General features: G+C 34.5%; 1 protein-coding gene across 3 annotated transcripts; it reads right to left on the bottom strand.

The window, feature by feature from the left end:
- Window positions 1–6,424: 6,424 nt before the first annotated feature.
- On the bottom strand, window positions 6,425–11,312 carry LOC109339153 (protein arginine N-methyltransferase PRMT10-like). Of its 3 annotated transcripts, none has more exons than XM_019576559.1 (8): window positions 11,022–11,312; window positions 10,165–10,357; window positions 9,934–10,039; window positions 8,962–9,151; window positions 8,025–8,210; window positions 7,862–7,945; window positions 7,265–7,485; window positions 6,425–6,759 (listed from the first exon to the last, which is right to left on the bottom strand). In XM_019576559.1, exons 1-7 carry the CDS (start codon window positions 11,205–11,207, stop codon window positions 7,309–7,311), a joined length of 1,122 nt encoding a protein of 373 aa, XP_019432104.1. In that variant the 5' UTR covers window positions 11,208–11,312; the 3' UTR covers window positions 6,425–6,759; window positions 7,265–7,308. The 3 variants fall into 3 exon arrangements, with proteins under 3 accessions (XP_019432104.1, XP_019432103.1, XP_019432105.1); XM_019576558.1 differs by having other exon boundaries at window positions 6,425–6,753; window positions 7,266–7,485; XM_019576560.1 differs by having other exon boundaries at window positions 6,425–6,741; window positions 7,266–7,485.
- Window positions 11,313–22,477: the final 11,165 nt, after the last annotated feature.

Here is a 22,477-nt window from a genome sequence, read left to right as displayed (position 1 = left end):
CGGCTACACTCAAAGGAAGCAAGGATAAGGAAGCTCAAAATTAAAGACAAAGATGAAAGATTTAGGCGCCAAGCATGAAGATTTAGTGTGTTAGGCGCCTCTTTTCAAATGGCACGCCCAAAGAGCTAAAAGATCAAGTTATCTAGGGTTATCACACTTAAATGGCACGACTCAAAATCATATCTTCAAAGGAGCCATTCGGTTAGAGCTAATCAAGGAAAACCAAATACAAGATAACTTAAATCAAGGATAAAGATAAAGGGAGGAGGTTGGGTGGCTAAATATAAGGGAAATTATCAAGGGATAGTTGTGGCATCTGAATAAGTTACATAGCCTAAATTATAACAATATTGGAATGTAATTTATTTTGAACAACTCCAACTCAAGCTGATCACGAAGTCTCACCAATTTAGCTCAAAGGGTCCAAGCCTAAGGGATCACTTGTTCTCGACCAGACTCACACAAGGCCAAGTCCTTTTCCAAATCAAGCTCACTCAATACAAGCTAGCCACTTTTTGGTTGCAACCATTATTTACATGTTTTTAGGAGATTAAATTCTTTTGCTTTCAAATTAAATTAGGGTTAGACTTAGTCTTATTTTTATCTATTCGGCCAAGGCAATTTCGCCTATTTATATTTGCTTAATAATTCAATAAAAGTTAAGTTTAATTTTGAATAAACCTTGTGCTTTCTTTTAGTTGAGAGATTTCTCCTAAAACCTCCATTGCTGGTTGTGGCCACCATTGAAGAATTCTTATCAAGTTTCCTAGCTTGTGGCGAATAACATTAGCTTATCAAGTATTCTTGCTTGTGGTGTTTTCCCCTTCCATTCTTAATCCACCTTCTTCATCATCAGTTAACAATTCACCTATTCCTTTTCAAATCCATCAACAACACTTAAATATGCCCAAACACTTCCCTACATTCCCAACCGAGAACACTAACCCCAAATCACATACCCAATCTTGACCTAAATTCTATACACATTACCTCACTCAAAACATCCCCAATACACATTCCAAATCCCCCAAGCCGAGACCTACCCTAAACACAAATTCTACCCTACAACATAAAACCAAGATCTACCCTAACCTACATTCCCTATCCAAGTCGAGGCCTTCCAATCTATAAACCCCAAGAATCCCCCAAAAACACAACTATCCTATACCTTAAACACTCAATTGAGACTACATTATAACCTAGCCAAATCAAAAAGCCCAAATCGAACCAAAACAACCCTAAGAACCCAAGCTTTCACCTAAAACTGAATTAGACTATAAAAAGTTTAAGACTTCATGCTAAAACGATCCTAATACAAAGGCAACCTCCTTGAGGTTGTCATCAGAAAATATAGTGTGTAAATTAAATAAGTCAATATACTGACTTAAACAAGATTATAGACAGTGGCATATAAAGTTTAATGATATCATTAAGTCATATGGGTTTGTGGAAAACATTGTTGACTGGTGTATCTACATAAAAGTTAGTGGGTGCAAGTTTATAATGTTAGTCCTATATGTTGATGATATTCTGCTTCCTGCAAATGATAAAGGATTGTTACATGATGTAAAGAAATTTCTCTCTAATAATTTTGAAATGAAGGATATAGGTGAGGCATCCTATGTGATAGGAATAGAAATATTATGTGATAGATCACAAGGGTTGTTAGGATTGTCTCAGAAAGGATATGTCAATAAGGTATTAGAGAGATCCAGAATGGAAAAGTGCTCCGTAGGGTTAGTTCTAATCCAGAAAGGGGACAAATTCAGTGAAAAGCAATGTCCAAGAAATGATTTGTAACGTAAGGAAATGGAATATATTCCATATGCATTAGTGGTTGGGATTTTAATGTATGTTTAGACATGCACTCGACCGGATATCAGCTTTGCTGTTGGAATGTTAGGTCGATATCAAAGTAACCCCGGAATGGACGATTGGAAGGCTGCAAAGAAGGTTCTCAGATATTTGCAAGGCACTAAGGATCACATGCTCACGTATAGAAGGTCAGATCACCTTAAGGTGGTCGGTTATTCAGATTCAGACTATGCAGGAAGTGTGGACTCAAGGAAATCTACATTTGGGTATGTTTTCCTTATGGGTGGAGGAGTCATTTCATGGGGAAGTGGTAGACAATTTGTAATAGCTACGTCCACCATGGAGGCTGAGTTTGTGGCATGCTTTGAGGCCACAAATCTTGCATTGTGGCTACGAAACTTTACTTCAGGGCTTGGCATTATAGACAGTGTAGTTACACCACTGAAGTTTTATTGTGATAATTCTGCAGTTGTATTCTTCTCTAAGAATGAGAGGTATTCGAGAGGTAGCAATCTAATGGTAGCGGATCCGTTAACTAAGGGATTGCCGCCCAAAATTTACATTGGTCATGTAAAAAGGATGGGCATTATAAATAAGTCCTTGTTAATATGATATTACCTGATGTATATATATGTATATAAGTTTGCTTATCATTGTATGACACATATAAATTCAATGAAAGTTTCATTTCGGTAATTAAAGTTTAAGTTATCCATATTAAAGAAAGTACTTGTATGGTTTTAATGAGATAATTTGGTGAGTTTTCGAAAGGCGAATGAAGACTCAAATTAAAGTTGGTTGAGTTGAGTTGATTGTGATACATGGAAGAGATCGGGTTGCCTTATATAATTTGTGACCGTCATGATTCAACCATTTCAATTCAATTAAGGATGATGATTTGTAAGGTTCAACTAAAGTGTGCAATTAAAGTCATGAATCTTCAAGTCATCATATGGACCAAGTGGGAGATTGTTAGATTAATTCTAATTAGTGGTCCATGTTCTTGGAAGTTACTAGTTTGAATGAAAGTGCCTAATGTGATGATGGTTGGCAATTGATGGATCAAACTAGTGGAGGTGTTGTTAACTCCCTCCCTTCTCACTTCATGGGTAGTTTCCGTGAAAGTGGAGGTGTTACTTTCTCCAGTAACTCCTCCTAAACCCTTCTATAAATAGAGGCACTCATGCATTGGAAAAACATCTCATTCATTCCATTCTTTGTTATCTCATGAATAGAAATATAAAGAGAGAATTATAGAAGCTCTAGTGGTTGAGTAAGGAAAATGTAGTGTCATATAGAAAAGGAATGAAATTGAGTTCCTAATCATTAAGGAATGCATAAAGGGAAGGCGGGGAGGTGAGAACAAAGGCAACCAGAAAGTGCATAAAGGGAAACACAAATGGAACCAAGAATTTCTTACTCTATTCTTTTATCACATATAAATGTCATCATGTTAAGGTCCTAAATTAAGGGGTTCTTATGAACCATTAGAGGCTCATAAAAGTTTTAAAAGTCTAACAGTCTATGATCAAACTCTAGTTATCATAGTATCCATCAAATTTGGGCATGTGGTAAAATACTTGGTGACAAGAATATTTTCCTAACTTTCTATTCAGAAAATTAAAAATCAAAATTCATTATCTTCTCTCTCCTCTCACTCCCATATCTCATCTCAAGTCTTTAAACATAACTCATAATAAGAAAAGTGTAGCAATAGCAACTAAGAACCCTAATCCCCTATTCTATTTTATTAAATTCCAACTCTCCTGGATTGTTTCTCACCTTACTCCAAACCCATCTATGTTTTACCCATATTCTGGAAAACAAAATAAAAAATCCCTCCAATTTTCTTCTATAGCAGCAAAAAAGTGACACCAAGCTCCAGGAAAGGGAAGTAATATATTGTTTCATAGAATGAAGATGATGTTAACCCCTTCACATGGAAAAATTGTGTTGACCAAGTAGAAGAGTTGAAATTCAATAAAATAGATTGGATGATAGAAGATTGTGATTGCAAAATTTGGGGATTCGTTAGGTATATTGCACTTTTGGTGAAATAGTTAAGTTTGAAGACTAAGATTTGGGAGTGAGGGAAGAGAGAAAATAATGAATTTTTATTTTTAATTTTTAGAATAGAAATTAACCAAAACATCTTCATGGCCAAGCTCATTTCAACATGAGTGTATTTTTTCTCCAACTTTTATGATACATAATATTAATATACTCCTAATTAAGAAAATGAGGTTTCTCCAAACTATATATAATGAATTTATAAATATAAATATTATTATTTCCACCCTATAAAATTATTGTATCTTTACTATGTTATTTTCAAAAGATACTATTTCATTTTCAAAAGAGAAAAAGATATATATACTAATAATGTAAGAGTTTTTTTACATTATTATTATATCATTCATTTTTAATTATTATTGACTTTTAAATAAAAATAATATAAATGAATGATAAATGATGTATTGATAATGTATAAATCTTTACAATGTCAGTACGTAAATATTACTCTCTTTTGAAAAATAATAATTTCTCATTCACAAACCGGTTTTGATAGATATTGTATGATGTAGTTAAACTGATTTTAACTGGTACTGATCTGCTTTGACCAGCTTAATCACATGTTAGTATAATTATGATGTTGTATTAGTATGTAGACTAGTTGCCGATTTTTCTCGTTGAACTCATCATATTTATAAGTGTAGTGGATTGGGAAAATGAGAGGAAGAATATGAGGGTAGTATTGGTATTTTCGAAACAAATAAAAAGTTTTAAGACTACTATTTATAGTTCAAATCTAAATTCATATTGCAATTGGATCCTAATACCGCTAAGAATGATTTTTAAGTACCACTGCCTTCTATAATGAAATTTGGCACCAGTTGTGATCCCTTTCACAAGGGAACCACAGTAAAACCAAAAGCCTTCGTCTGAGACAGCATGTACCGTGCTGTACAAATATTTTAGGAGAAAAAGATACATTTATTAACAATATAAGAGTTTTTATATTGTTAGTATATATTTTATTATTTAAAATTTAATTATTATTGACATTTAAATATAAGTAATATAAATGAGTTGTTTTTAATATATTGAATATGTACAAATCTTCTCATATATTTTATTCTATTTTGGATATCATTCCGTTTTGGTTCCTTCTACCAGAGTTTTTTCTTATAGAGGGACAGTGTTTTTTACCTATGGATTCTCTAACCAGCGCTTTGAGGGACTTTAAACCAATCAAAACTATAATTAATCAATCTTAAACTTAATTAAGATTAAGCTGGCTATGTTTATTAGACAACGAGGGAAGTATAAAGTTAAAAAATCGATTTACTATTGTTCGGTATTCTGTAGTAAAAGATGAAATGAAAAGCAAAAAATAGAGGAAGTGAAAAAACTAAATGTGACAAATAAAATACCTTAGTTACTCTGAATATTATAAAAGTTTTAGGTTTGATATATATTATGTTTCTAATTTTAATTTATAAATTGTATATTATAATATGTTAAAATTATATATGTTTATGTTTGTATATCTTAATAAAAAATTGAATATAAAATAACCTATTTTATTTACTTAGAGTAGAAGGATTACTTTTTTATAAAGTAAATTACAGAAAGTGTTATGAGATTGTTTGCTTATGTTATATTTATTTTACATGTTTTCTACATATATTTTTCTAATATTTATCATTAGATATATTTTACTACAATTTTTTTAAGTTTTTAATACAATATAAAAATCAATATTAAAAATAAAAGATAATATAAAAATCAATATTAAAAGCATGACAAATTTTTAATGTGGAGTTTGGTGGAAAAAATAAAAGAGACAACTTTGAAATTAAGTGTAAAATGAAAATTGACATTTAGAAAAAAAGGGCCTTCCAAATAAAAAATCCATGGACAAGGAGTTTCAATTTTTGGCTTTTTTTTCCACACAGAAAACTGAGTTTATAATATAAGTAAAGTGTCAAACACTTATGTTATAAATTTTAACTTTATTTTTTTTAAAAGCAAAAGTACAAAATTTCATCTATATTAAACAATCACATAACATAAAAGATTAACCTAATGTTGTGCCAAGTGTTGTGTTTTTACTAACAGCCCTTATGTTCTTGCAAGTTTTTCTCTGATACTCTCATCTACCTTTTATCACTTTTCTCTCTTTCTTCTTTTCACATCAGATAACCAATCACTTCTCTCTTCCCATCACCTATAACCTAACCAAAAATTAGTTTGGAAGTGACATTTTCCTTTTACATAAAAAATTCTCCATAATTTCTGACTACTTCTCATGAGCCATGGAACAATTAAGCACCCAACTACTTCTCATGAAATAAAATAACTTCACTTGGCACAGGAGGGAACCACAAATATTACCTAAAAAGTGTCAATTTATATATCACTTGATTGAAAAAATATATTTAAATTAAAAGTTTAATAATTAAGTAATTTTTAACCCATCAAAGCATATAAAATGACATAATTTGTGAAACAAAAGATTGATCCTTCAAAACCGAAAGCTTTTTTTGTATGTCAAACAAATAACTAAATAGATTGCAACATTTCTACTCAGATCCTAGATTATAAATGACAGAAAAATTCAGTCTAATCAAACACAAATAAAAAAACACCATTAATCCCACAATTAATTCAACAACGAATACAACTACAATAAAACATGATTCTTTATGAACCAAAAACGGCCACAACCTTCCACTGAAGCTCAGATAAATATAACAAACACCGCAGGTACCGAACCAACAGTGAGACATACTTGCTGAACAAAGTTCTTGGCTCAAGTCATAACCAGATTCTTGAAAAACCAAAATTGTTACAGATACTGTCTGAACCACTTTCTTTTGTAACTTTATCAGAACCAACACATGAAACCCTAGAGTGACGATCGTGCAATTCCACCTGATTAGTGATGACAATTAATGTAACAATCAATGCTGATGAAAAAAATCAATGACTTAAAAGTAACCCAAAAAAAGAAGATTCTGTAAGTATTCTAAAATTATAATTTGAGAAGTGTGTAGATATAGAATGAAGTATCATTTCAAGAACTAAACCTTTATAATATAAACTAAAGACTCTAAATTTTTCACTTAAAAAAATAAATTTTCAAGTGCTGCATGTCATTGAGTTCCTAGAGGAACTTTTGTATGTCTGCATTTATCGATATGTGTATGGTTACATACTAAATAAGAAAAACGATAAATCCTCCTACAAATTTTTAGATATGCTCGTGAAGGTGACATGTGTCACAAGGTGATACTTTGCTTAATAGCGATTGGTTTATATGTGACACATGTCACTTTATAATGTGTAGGAGAATTTGCCGGCTTATTTTGTAGGATATGTCATCACTCTAACTATAAATTATCATACCACAATTCAAAAAGGGTCATGGGGTACATAGAATCTACCTTTAATTATGCTTGAAAGCCCCACAATTAGGAATTCAAACTGTCATTCAATGTAGAATTTATTTTTGAAGGGCGCGAGAAGCTTGCCAGATTTCTGTTTAATCTCACACCCAAGTTCAACCTCCATCAGGCGATGATTTTCCTTAGAGCGACTCATTACGAAAGAAATACTCAAGTCATCGCCTTCACCCACGTGTGTAGGAGGGTGCAAGAGGAAAACCTGTGCAATGATTAAAATAAATAAGATGAAACTAACAATATCATACCAATGAATGATACACACAACACAATGTACCATGAAAATGCTATAATCTTGCACACCATCAACCAATTGATGCACATAGAAAAAATACATGGTTCCACCCATCACAAAAGTATGAAAGTTAGGCCTCTGCCTCTCTCTAGCCCTGAAGTTAAATTCCAGGTTATATTTTAACAATGAAACAACCTTTTTAAGGAAAACCTAAAACAAGGGTCCATCACTCCTTCAATGATGTTCCAAATGTTGTTGAATTATGACCTTAAATTGAGCAGAATGATAATAAAAATTATTGCAAGGACAAAATCAAACACCAAGAAATAGACACAGCACAAACCTGTTGGCCCCAATGTGTAGGGTAATCTACACTGGGAGCTGTAGTTAACTCAATCTCCTGTTCAGCTGGATCCTCGCTTCTTCCCTTGTAAGAAAAAATCAGGAAACATTTAGATTTGACATATTGATAGATATAAGGCCATTAAAAGGTCAAAGTAGCTTACCCGAAAATGTACATCAAACCACCCTCCAAACCCACACAACTTCATGTTGTCTGTGGTTATTGACAAAGAAAAGTTTGATCTGACTTTCTCTATCTCAGGGACTGTGGCAGTTAAACAATCGATGTCCTTTATTATAGCAGCAGTTCCTATGACTTGATGTGGATGAAGGTTGTTCCATAATGATGTCTACAGAAATCACAGCAAATGCATTTTTAAGATGGCAAGTAGGAGCATAAATTAATTTCATATACAATAGAATATTTGATGTTATTAAATAATCCAACCTTCTAATATCATCTTTTGCCACTGATTTGACTTAAAGAAGCTAGTTTGAGTGTGCAACATTTATTTATACACGAACCAAAAAATGTTTGAACTTATTATTTAACAACCAGATCTTTCAACTTTAAGCTATCTGTTGACAACCAGATCTTTCAACTTTAAGCTATCTGTTGACTTGAAATATACCAAATTTAACTTAGGCAATTATTTGTGCGCTACCGCACTGGGATCATGGAGAGCCAGAGCATTTCGTCACTTCAACCCAATGGGATGGCTTCGTCGCTTCAACCTGACGGGATGGCCAGTCACAGAGCAGAAGGTCGCTGTGCCATTTTGCAGCAGAATCACAGCAAAATAGCAGCAAAATCATAGACTTTGCAGCTGCTCCCTCTTTTCTAAAATGAAAACCCGATTTTTATGGTCGAGAAGTCTAACTTGTGGATTGTCCTTTACTAAAATGCATGAGAAAACTAACTTTCCCTTACTAAAACATGTGAGTAGTCTAGTTTGCCCTTAACTTTTACAAATATTTCACAAATTTTAAACAGATATAGAGACCAACGTGATCGTAGTAAGTGAGTCCTAACCACAGTCAAAATTTTATTTGACTAAAAATGTTCTTCAACAATTAAGGTGCACTAAGTATACAACTTACCTGTAGATAATATTTCCTCTGCTCTTCTGAAAAAGGATTTGTCAGAGTACTCATATCAACACCATAGCAGGTTTTTGTTTCATCAACAAAGCCATGCCAATCATCCATAGCTGACTGGTAATCAGCCACTTTATGATCTATTATCCCAGTTCTAATCGGTGCCATCCACATACGAGCATGACTAGGATACCTGTGAAACTTAACTCTTCTAAATCACCATTTGCAAATGTAACACCTAAAGCCACCATAGGGATAATCATACACAATATGCATTTTCATGGAAATCAGAATAATGTACTTTCGTGACAAACATCTACCTTCAATGGTTATAATAACTAAAACATTTAAATATATAAGTTAACACTGATGTGATCTGCACTGAAAAGATCATTGTAAGCACAACATGCTAGTTAAGGCAACGAATCTATTAAAGCATAGAGAACTACAAGTACAGGTTGTGAACAAATTCATTCTTTATTCTTTTGTTTTGATCTACAGAATAGTTGTTTATTTAGTTCATTGCGAGTTGTGACAGGTATAGTGTGTTATCCTATTAACTACTGATTGTGAGACTTGCCTATTCTATTGAAACATAAAGAACAACACTTGAATACACTACGTGTATGTGATTCAATGCTTCCGGGCTTACACAGCACTTACTTATGAACATATATACAAAGACTTCGAGATTTAAGTTTAACTTTAAAGATTAACTTCAGAAAATGTTCCTCATACATAGGAGTAAAAATACAAGTAAAAAGCCAAATAACAGAGCTAGAAGGCAATTGCCACATGAAGTGTGAACTATGTAGTATTCATTTTACCCCAAGTTAAAAAACACAAATGGGGGAATGGGTAAGAAGAAGGTGGATATCAATAAACAAGTCACTAAACATCAATACTTGTAAATGCAACAAAACACTCCTTTGTTTTCCGGCTTTATGTCAAATAAAACCTTAGAATAATACTTACATCACTCCAGTTGGTTTGAGCCAGCGGTCACGAGCACATATGACTGAATCAAACATAGATTCACGCAGAAGAAAATAACCCATCCACTCAGAAATGATCACATCCACTGTAAGTTATACAACAACATTGATGGTAATCAAATAAAAAGATATACAACCAAAGGAAAATTTAGACAAAGAGATAAAGGAAGTTACGAAACTGAGGTAAACACAGAAAGCTAATAGCTCTAACCTTTCTCTGGCAAGGAAATATCCTCAATTGAGCCCTCAATAACTTCAACAACATCTTGGAGATTATTTGCTTTAACAAGTGCACGGGCATGTTCTGACATCTTAGTAGCTTCAACTGCATATACCTTCCTTGCACCTGCTTGTGCTGACCATATAGCAAGAATGCCACTTCCAGTTCCCACATCCAAAACAGTCTTCTCCACATAGAATTCATCACAAAATCACTCCCACATATAGTAATATAAGTACAAGTAATAAGCATAAGTTATCTAATTTTATTTCAGGGAAGCTGGACCTAGTTGTCTTTTATTTTTATATACCAAAGTTTAGGCAAGTTGCAAGTGTTAATGTTCCATCTTAAAACCAATCAGCTGATGATGAGAGGAGCAGTCCAACAATTGTTTAAATCATTCCAGAGACGAGGTAGACGATGTGGGACTTATTTCCCAACATGCCCCTCGATAGAAGCCTGTCGAACCAAGCAAAAGTACCTTTGACCCATGACTAAACTACATTTCTTTACTCATGACAACCAGAGAGAAGTTAGACATTAGTTAAGGTTTCATCTCAAAACCAACTGGCAGTGAGAGTTGTTCAACAAGTATTTAAACCATTTCCGAGACATTAACGGGCAGACAATGTGAGACTTACTTCCCAACACCTATCAACAAGGTTGAAACACTCATAACCTACCAAAGAAATTGTGATATTGTCGAGTTTGAACCCAACGAGCTCACACTACTTCTCAGAGAACCAGTTATCTATTGCGGTTAACTTTATTACTACTACTCAAACACCACTTTCATAAAACACAAGAAGTGATGATAAACTGATAAATAATAATAAAAGAAATCAAACCTTGCCAATGAAGTGGCGTTTGTTCTCAAAAATAGCATTAAAGTAAGCGTCCATGCGAACACGATCAGAGAGCATCTCCTTCTGGTGGTAAAGGAAAGAATAGGTGCAGAAATACTGAGCGTAGTCAACGTCCTTGTCAAGAGCGGCGCCGCTGCGGCCGCCACCAGCGTTTGCGGAGGTCCCCATATTACTACTACAGTGAGGCTCTCTAGCTCGCTCTTGCAACGAGGTGTTCAATTTTTTAGGGCAGAGTTAGTTTGGCGGTAGGGTTGGGTTGTGTGCTCTACGGTTAGTTTATATTCGTTTTCTTTTTCTGTTTAATTGCTAATTTAATTTAAACCTACACACCGTTATTGGCCACTCTAAACAACTTGTTTCATTTATTTTAGTTGTTTCATCTTTTTTAAGAGACTTACTTCAACTTATAGTTATTAATTCAAGACAATTTAATGGTTTAGATATATTCATTAATTTAAATCACTCAATTTTTCTGGATTTCTCCCTTTTTTAAATCAATAATTAAGGCACCTCCATATCTTTGTTTATTTATTTATTAGCATGTTAATGGATTTCTCCCTTTTTTGAATCAATAATTAAGGCTTTATTCTTTATTTATTAGCATGTTGATAGGCACCTCTATATCTCTAGTAGATCAAAGAAAAATAGCAAAATACAACCAACATCAAAGTACAATCTCTAAAGCAAACACCCACACCCTAGACACTCTAGAAAATCCTATCTAAGCTATTCTCGAGGAGGTGGTGGTTGGAATGAGCCATGTGTGGCACACACAATGAAGATGATGCGTTCAAGGTCTTTGGACAACCTCTATTGCTGCTGCTAGAATTCAGCTGCCATGGAGTCCCTCATAGTCTGAAAATGACCATCAATATGCGCATTGAGGCGCTATTCCATAGCATCCAAGTGAGCAAGCCCAAAAGATGGTTCTTGAGGCTCAACATATGCCTCGGTTTGTGGTTGCTCGGAGTTTGGCTCACTAGGAATCTCAACATTGTCTTCATTTGGTAAGTCTTCATTCACTTTGGCATTGTGATCCTCTTGATATTTCCATTCATTTCCATACTTGTAAATACTCATCTTGTGAATCACCTACAAGGTGCTCTCGGTAGTTTGTAGTGATAGTGTCCACATCTGACGTGTCAATTTCATACTAGTCAATGACACGGGAGATGAAAATCCCATATGCAAGCAAACTTGATGAAGATGAAGCTATGTCATTCATAACTTTTAAGATTTCTGAAGGCCAGTTTACCACAATGCCTTCCTTTATGGCGAACATAAGCTTGAGATCATTGATTGTAGGTTGAGTGTGGTTTGTATTTCTCTAAACTAAAATATATGCAATCAGGTAGTGTAAGAGCTGGTTTTCAATAGATAATGAACCTGCTTTGGTCAATTCTCCTTGTACAAACAAGTGAGGCCCTCTTAGGCATGATTTATACATCTCAACAATATCAAATGAGTCTGACTACTCATTGTTACAATCCCCTAACATTGATTCACCACTAGTTAGACCTCCAACTTCGAGAACCAATTCCTCATCCAATTCTATCATTTTACCCATAACTATTGTAGAGAATACATCATCCTTATACCTAAAGTTGTTGTAAAATTCCTGAATGAGCGAAGCTGAGATTTTACCTTTTAATTCCAAAAATTTATTCGCTCCTTGGTTCTCCAAACCATGTGGGAAGTCAAAACCTTGTTTGGCCAGCCACTACATATCTGCATACCGAATGTATGTTTGTTTTCTATCTTGGAACTTGACCAATCGAGCTTCTTGGAGAATGAGAGAGTAATATAGGTCACCATGATTCTTTTTTCCACCTTGAGCGGAAAATAAGGCTTTTTCCCCACCTCTGGCACGTTTTGAACTGTGCTTCACTCTCATATTATGTGGTTCACTCCTACTTTCAGGTAAAACACTAATTTAATCGATTCAATAATCGATTTTCCGGATTTGGGGTTTAGGGTTTCTAACGGGGAAATGGTGAAGGATTCAGATTTGTACAGATTGAGGGTTGTAGGAAGATGGAACTATGAGATAGTATGTATCATACCTATTGATTTGGATAGGAGCACTCAATTTTTGCGAATTGATTCAGAAGGTGGAAAACAAAGAGGGTTTAGGGTTCTGGTGAAAATGACCCAAAATGACACATGAAACTGATATAATACTATCGTTAATCGATTATCTGTAATGGTTAATCGATTAACCATCTTAAACTTTTCAAAATTATAAACTTTTGAGCCTAGGTAATCGATTAAAGTGAGTGTTAATCAATTAAAATAGAAGATGAAAATTTATTTTGGTTACTTGAACTCGAATTAATCGATTAAAGCACAGAATAATCGATTATTGATAAAACTAACGCAAATTTTAGTGCATTTTAGAGATTTCTAGAGCAACTATTGCTAAGACACAAACCTAAAGACTTTTGACACACTAAGGAAGTATAGAAACATTCATGAAGATAGTCTAAACAAGGAAGCATGCATTCGTAACATATATTATTCATAAGCAAATATTTAAGATCAACCAAAGACACATAATTGCCCTAAAGCAAGTTAGTTTAGATATTTTTTATCAAGTATGCCAAGTTCTTTGTGCAACACAAAGAATGTATCCCCGAAGGGGCTTGGTGAAAATATCTGCTAATTGCTTCGAGGTTTCAACAAATTCAAGTATGCAATCACATGTTTGTACATGATCTCTTAGAAAGTGATGTATAATCTCTATATGCTTAGTTCTAGAATGCATAATATGGTTCTTTGATAGATTTATGGCACTAGTGTTATCGCATTTTATTGGTATTTTTACAAGTTTTAAGCCAAAGTCTGATAGTTGTTGCTTCATCCATAATATATGGGCGCAACACATGTTGGCGGCAATATTCCGCTTCGGCAGTAGACAAAGCTACACATACTTGCTTCTTATTATACCATGATACTAGGGAGCTGCCCAACAAATGGCAAGTCCCGCTAGTACTTTTTCAGTCCAACTTGCATCCCGCAAAGTTAGAATCGAAATATCCTATTAGGGACAATGAAGCATCCCTAGGATATCATAAACTCATAGACAATGTTCCTTTAAGATATCTCATAACTCGTTTTACAGCACTAAAATGAGATTCCTTAGGTGAGGCTTCGTATCTTGCACACATACATACACTAAACTTTATATCGGTGTGACTAGCAGTTAGATACAGTAATGAACCAATTTTATCTCATGATATTTTGTTACCTCTATTGCATTATCTTTTTTCATCCTTGTCGAGATAGCAGGATGATGTCATGGGTGTTATCGCTTCTTTACATTTATCCATCTCGAACTTTTGCAGTTCCTTGCAATATTTTGTCTGGTCAATGAATATCATATTGCTCATATGTTTTATTTGTAATCCTAGAAAGAATGTCATCTCGTCCATCATCGACATTTCAAACTCCCCTTTCATAAGATCAGAAAACTCCTTACAAAGTAAATTGTTAGTAGCACCAAATATTTTATCATCTACATAAATCTGTACTAACAAAATAATACTTTCTCATTTTAATATAAAGAGAATTGTATCAACTTTACCCTTTCAAATCCCTTTTCTAATAGAAAACTACTCAATATATCATGTCAAGCTCTAGGAGGTTACTTTAGACCATATATCACCTTTTTTAGTTTGTATACATGATTAGGGAATTTATGATTTTCAAAGTCAGGCGGTTGATTTACATATACTTCTTCCTGAATATAGCCATTCAAGAAAGAAATTTTTACATCCATTTGAAAGAGTTTGAAGTTCATTATCGATGCAAAGGCTAGTAACATTCGGATAGCCTCCAACCTCGCAACAGGGGCGTAGGTTTCATCATAGTCGATGCATTCTTCTTGATTATACCCTTTGGCGACTAGACGTGCCTTATTTCGTATAATCAAACTAGATTCGTCCAATTTATTTTTAAAGACCCATTTAGTGCCGATTATAGGATGATCTTTAGGTTTAGGGGCCAAGTCCTATACATTATTACGCTCAAAGTGGTTTAGCTCTTCTTGTATAGCAATTTCCCGGTGCTCATCCTATATGGCCTCATTTATGGTCTTAGGCTCAACTTGAGACACAAATGCTACAAAATTATAAAAGTTTCATAGAGAGTTACGGGTTACCACTTCCGTTGAGATATTACTTATAACCTTGTCGAGCGGATGATCTTTCTTTGTCTTCCACACCATTGGCATTTCTTGATGATCTGAATTTCTTTCCTGATCATCCTGAGCCTCCTTCTCGATTTCTATGTTCTTTGTGTATGCATTTTCTAGGCACCTGAAACATCATAACACAAAACCTTCATTGTCTCTTTCAAAGAGGATTCATCAAATTTTATATGGACAAACTCTTCAACATGCATAGTATATTTATTAAAGACTCGATATGCTTTACTATGAACAGAGTGCCCAAAAAATATTCCCTCGTTAGCTTTCGAGTCAAATTTTCCTAGTAATCTATTACAATTGTTCAATATGAAGCATTTACATCCAAAAGCATGCAAGTGTGAAATGTTAGATTTTTGGCCTTTTACTAATTCATATGGCGTTTTTAAGAGTGTAGGCCTAAGTAGTACTCGATTTATTACATAGCAAGCAGTATGCCCTACATCGACCCAGAAATACTTAGGGACCTTGCTTACATTTAGCATTGTCCTAGCTAGCTCTTCTAATACTCGATTTTTCCTCTCAATAACTCCATTTTGTTGAGGGGTTCGAGGAGCCGAATACTGATGTAGGATCCCATGCTTCTCGCAAAATTTGCCAAATAGGAGTTCAAATTATCCACCATGATTGCTGAAAATATAAACAATCTTGTGATCAAATTGGTTTTGTAGTTGTTTGGCCAGATTTTTAAAAGACTTAAAATCATCACTTTTCAGAGCAAGAAACAAAGTCCATGTATATCTAGAGAAATCATCAACAATTACCAACGCATAGTAGCTACCACCAAAGCTCATTATTTGAGATGGTCCAAACAAATTCATATGGAGTAACTCCAAAGGTTTTGTTGTGGATATCACATTTTTTGACAAAAATGAACTCTTTACTTGTTTACCCTTTTGACAAGTCTCACAAGAGTCTTTTGATTTGAAATCAAGCTCTGGTAGTCCTACAACTAACTCATGTGATGATAACTTAGCTGGACGCTTTAAATGGACATATGCTACTCGTCTGTGCCACAGCTAAATGTCACTTTCTTTAGTGATAAAACATTTTGAAAATAGAGTGGTGAAATCATCCAAATCGATCATATAGATGTTGTTTATTCGCTGCCCTATGAACTTAACATTATTATTTACCCCGTCACGAATGATGCAACAATTGGAGTCGAAAGATAGCTTATTACCTTTGCAGCATAATTGACTAATGCTTAGTAGGTTGTGCTCTAGTCTTTCAACATGCAACATGTTCTCTATTATGGCTTGTGAAGCATTTCCAATCCTTCTGACACCTAGTATCCTTCCTCAATTGTTGTCTCCATAAGTGACATAATCGCTACCATTTAGTGAGAGATCCAGGAACTTTGATCTATCACCCGTCATATGCCTCGAACATCCACTGTCCAAGTACCAGTGTTGTCCCTGAGTCTGAAGGCATACCTGCAAAACAATTTACTTGCCTTGTTTAGGTGCCCAAGTTATATTGGGTCCTTTCTTGTTATTAATCAAAGAGTCTTGCACTTTTTGCATCCATACATCTTTGCCACTAGGCACTCCATATTTTGTAATATAGTATGATATAGATGTATGGCCATATTTACCACAATAAAAGCAAGTAGGTATGTTATGATTAGACCTATTATGCATGTGAGCTACTTGTCTTCTATACAGTTTTCTTTGATTATTTTGTTTATAGCCTAGACCTCCATGATTACCTACATTTCTAGATTCATCAAGTAGGTTGTTCGGATTTTAACTACTATATGTGAACTTTGCTAATTTATCCTTTAAATCAGAAACTTCAGTATTCAAAACATCGCATTGATCACATATATGAGTCTCAATTAATTTATTAGCGCAACTACATGAGGCAGAAGAGTAAATAAGATATAGAGTCTCATTTTCTAATTTTAATTCATTCAATTCCTCTTGCATTTTAGTTATTTTACTTTCATGCAACATGATGACTCGTTTCCTATCTATATTTACTTTAGCTAGTTTTTTTAGCTCCTCATGTAACTCAACAAATGCGTTATGCAATTCATCATAAGGAGGAGACTCATCGGAACACGAAGAAGAGTCAGAATAGTGTACCTCACTCGTGTCATTCGGATTGCTTGTGCTGCCAATTTCTTGAGTATTTGCCATCAAGTATAATTTGGCGGTCTCCTCTTCATCGGATGTGCTAGTTGTTGTTTCATCCTTTGGAACATCCCATACTATGTAGGCCTTCTTGAATTTAAAGTCTCGGGGGTTGCTCTTATCATGTTCAACCTTCTTGAGGTGACTCATGCATTGATATTTCATATAGCCCAGTTTACCACACTCATGGAAAATTAGGCGATATTTGGGAACTTTGCCTCTTCTGGTTGAATCATTCACCTCTTTCTTTTGAAAATGCTTGAACCCTCCTTTCTTCTTGATAAATTTGCCAAAATTTCTAACTAGGAGAGTTAAGGTTTCATCATCCAATTCAGACTCGGAATCTTCGTCATCTCTATCTTCTTGTTGTTATGACGATGTAGCTTTTAGAGAGATTTCTTTTTTCTTTCTCTCTGAATCTTCATGCATCATTAAGCGTCCCAACTCCACTTCATGCTCTTTTAGTTTGCCGAAGAGATTTGCTAGAGTAATTGTGTCTAAGTCTTTCAACTCCAATATTGCCAATACCTTGGGTTGCCATTTCCTATCAACAGAACGCAATACTTTGTTAGTAAGTTCACCAATAGCAAAACTCTTATCTAAAGCAATTAAATGATTAACAATATGAGGATTCTTTTCTACATTTCATTTATTGATTCATTTGGAAACATACGGAACAACTCATATTCATGTGTTAACGCATTCAATCTTGCAAGCTTAACCTCACTTATGCCTTCGTGGGTTACTTACAAAGTATCCCATATTTCTTTTGCATTTAGGCACTGTGACACCCTAAAGAATTATCATATGATAAGGTAGAGGTTATTATATTCTTTGCCTTGAGATTGTGATAGACTTTACATTTCTCTTCGTCAGTCCACAATGTTTTGAAAGTGCGAAGTGTCAAGATATAACTATTAGATTGCCTATGTTTTGATGAAGACAAGGATTTAGTGAAAGCTTAAAGATAACTCAACAAATCAACATGTCAAGGACTCAAGAGCTTCATGTCTAGACTAGAGTCATAAATAGAGTAATCATTAGTAGTCTTAGATATGTGTCTTAGTTATTGAGTCTAGGTTAGGTAAACCTAGAGGCAAATCTCACAAGTCCTAAAAACAATCATATCATTTACATGAGACATGTCATCTAGATTATTATATGTTCATGCATTAATCATACATGTTATTTGTGCATCTTAGGCATACCATAATGGTACAACATGTATAGTTGATAAGCATAACATATAGGTAGTTTACAGTTTAATCTCTTAGTTGAAAACATGTCAGTTAATCGATTAAGCAAAGCGTTAATCGATTAACGTGAAATCAGTTTTAACAGATAACTGAAAAATAGAATTCAGTTATTCTCAACATCTCGTTAATCGATTAAAAGGGCACTTAATCAATTAACTTGGTGTCTAACAACTTTTCTATATGAACTATGTTTTTACACCGTGCTTAAAGCATCCATTCATTCATTCATTTTTAGAATTGCTAAGTTGCATATTTTTTGTGCTTATTATATGTCATATAGGTAGAGAGAAATGCATGTGAGATAGTGAGAGATAGTATCATGCTTAGGATTTAAAATGTCATCCAATTGAATGTGATTAAATGTGTTCATCATTCTATCTATTCTTGCATGATTCTTGCATTTCTTTTAGAGATTTCGTAGGGTAGAAATTACATGTTTCTGTATAATTCTGAATTCATACATATTCTTGTTAATTTTTTAGATTTGTATAGGGTTTATAGTTGGATTTTAATTGTAATATTTGAGCAATATTGTGCTTCATAATACTTTGTTTTTGTGTTGTTTTTGTGATAAGGAAAGTCGTGTCTTGGTGTCTTACCACCAAGAGATTCAGTGAGTCTTCACCAAGACTTAGAGGTCTTGAGTTTATAACATACTCTTGGCTAGGGCTAGATCGTGGGAAAGGTTTTCCTAGTCGAGTAGAGTAGTCAAACCAAGGTAGGGGTTCTAGGAATTCAAGAAGGGAGTATCTAAGGTCTTATAATTGGAAGTGTGCATGTAATATACATTCGTTTCAATTTTAGTGAAGAAAATCTCCCGAGATTGGAAGGGGAGGACTGGATGTATTTTTGTAGTGGACCGCAAAACGAACCAGGATAAAAATTCTTATTGAAGCATTTTCTTACCCTTATCTCTTTAATTTTCAAGTTGTTTAATTTCCTATTTTAGCTGATATCTTTGAATACTGTAACTCTGTTATATCAAGATTAATTTTGTTCAAATATATATGTTGTATTGTTTCTGTTATATCGGCGAGTGATTGTGCAAACAAGCCATTCAGCAACTATTTGTTTTGTGCAACTTAATCGATTAAGTCAGTGCTTTAATCGATTAACTAAGCATTTTCCAGAATAGGGCTTTGGTGCGAAAAGCGGTATTTTGGGAACCGCAACACCTATTCAACCCCCCCTTCTAGGTGTGTTTTGTCCACTGATACCTAACAAGTGGTATCAGAGCTAGTATGACGTGCTAGCTCAACCGCATACGCGTGATCCTTAAGGGAAAACAAATGGATTCCACCAACCCCTTTGGAAGTGATGGTGCATCCATTAACCGCCCTCCCGTATTCAGTGGTCAAAGATATGCCTACTGGAAAGTCCGCATGAAAATATTCAGAGAAGCCATTGACTCGGATATTTGGGAATCTGTAGTCAACGGGTCTTTCGTTCCACAATATTTAGTGGACGATGAACCGAAAGAAAAACCGAAAAATCTATGGACCGATAATGAACGTAAAAAGGTTCAATATAACCTACATGCTAAAAACATCATCACATCGGTCCTATCATATGATGTGTTCTTTCGGGTTTCGCAATGTCAAAGAAATGTGGGACACTTTACAAGTGACTCATGAAGGCACTAGTGAAGTCAAGCGTGCCAGGTTGAATGCCCTGACACATGAGTATGAGCTGTTTCGTATGTTACCGAGTGAATCTATCTGTGACATGCAAAAATGATCCACTCATATAGTAAACCATTTAGTTGCTCTAGATATTTTTTTTACCAAAAGAGAAATTACTAATAAAGTTTTACATTGTCTTGACAGGAGATGGCAACCTAAAGTTACAACTATCATGGAATCCAAGGATCTTGGCTCCATGCCTTTGGCGATATTATTTGGAAAGCTTCAAGAGCATAAGATGGAGCTTGGACGCTTGACGATGCACGAGGAATCAGGCCGCAAAAAGAAAAGTATATATCTCAAAGCAACAATGTCTTAATCTACAGAAGAAAAAGAAGATGATAAGTCTGATTCAGATATGGATGATGAAACATTGAGCCTTCTTGTACGAAAATTCGGGAAATTCCTAAAGAAATGAGGCTTCAAACGTTTCCAGAAGAAAGAAGTGTGCAAGTCAACTAGAAAAGGCAAGGGTAACAAAGAGCGTTTCACTTGCCACGAGTGTGGTAAGCCAGGACACATGAGGTTTCAATGTCCAACTTACCTCAAGAAAGTTGATTTAGAGAAGAGCACTCCTCGCGACTTCAAGTCAAAAAAGGCCTACATTATATGGGATGTACCAGTGGAGGATACGACATCGAGCACCTCAAATAAAGAGGAGACAGCCAAGCTATGCTTAATGACCAAAACAAATTATGCTTGTTGCTCAAATTCAAAAGAGGTAAACAACGAGGTATATTCTGATACCTCATCTTCTTCATCTGATGATTGATCTCCTTATGAGGATTTATATAATACTTATGTCGAATTTCATGATGAATTAAGTTCTGATAGAAAACGAGTAATCCTTCTAAATGAACAGAAAATAGTTTCATTATAGAAAGAATTAGATGAGCTAAAACTATAGAATGAAACATTAGATCTAATATATTCCTGTAATACATGCAATTGCTCTAATGATAATTTGTGTCAATCAATTGTCTGTGATTCGTGCGAGACTTTGAAAAATGAGAATTTGAGACTTAATGAAAAACTCGCAAAACTCACAGAGAGTCAAAACATGTTAGACACTATGCATAGCCAAATTAAAAATGTTGGTGACCATACCGGACTAGGATATATTCCCCCTATGCGTAGGAGAAGACCATATAGGAGATCTATTACTCGGCCTAATAAGAAATTTTATAATAAGAAGGTTTCTACATGCTTTTATTGTGGCACACATGGCCACACTTCCTACTCTTGTTACATCAGGAAATATGGTATACCTAGTGGTATATATGTCTGGATGAAAAAGGGAGATGACTCCCTGGTTACTAACAGAAAAGGACCCAATATAAATTGGGTACCTGTAAAAGGCAAGTGATCTATTTTGCATGTATGTCTACGAGTACATGGACAACAATGGTATCTTGATAGTGGATGCTCGAGACATATGACATGAGATAGATCAAAATTCGTAGATCTATCCTTGAAAGAAAATGGGTTTGTCACGTATGGAGACAACAACAAAGGAAAGATACTTGGTACCAGAACAATTGACAACTCAAATCAGGCAATGATCAAGAATGTGCTATATGTTGAGGGTCTAGAACACAATCTCTTGAGTATCAGCCAACTCTACAACAAAGGTAATCGTGTGTCTTTTGATTCTGAATATTGTATAATTCGTGACAATATATCTAATAAAGTTAAGTTTATCGGATATCGTATTAATAATATCGATATGGTTAACCTGGAGGATGTCACTACTCTATTTTCAAAATGTTTTATATCTAAAGAGGATGACATCTGGCTTTGGTATAGGCACGTCGCTCATATTTATGTAAAGCATCTAGATAAGTTGTCTAAAAATAATTTGGTTGATGGGCTACCAAATCTGGATTTTAAAACTCAGGAAACTTGTGATACTTGTCAAAAATGTAAACAGGTTAAAAACTCTTTTGGTAAAAAGAATGTGATATCTACAACAAGACCCTTGGAGCTTCTCCACATGGACTTGTTTGGACCATCACATGTTATAAATTTTGGTGGTAGTTTTTATGCTTTAGTAATTGTTGACGATTTCTCTAGATTCACATGGACACTATTTCTATCATCCTTGAGCGATGCATTCAAGTCTTTCAAAAACCTTGTCAAACAAATCCAAAATCAATTT

This window comes from Lupinus angustifolius, unplaced genomic scaffold (assembly GCF_001865875.1).
Source record: "Lupinus angustifolius cultivar Tanjil unplaced genomic scaffold, LupAngTanjil_v1.0 Scaffold_59_13, whole genome shotgun sequence".
Classification (NCBI taxonomy): Eukaryota; Viridiplantae; Streptophyta; class Magnoliopsida; order Fabales; family Fabaceae; genus Lupinus; species Lupinus angustifolius.
Note: the sequence above shows the minus strand (reverse complement) of the source record. Positions and strands in the feature narration are given on the sequence as shown.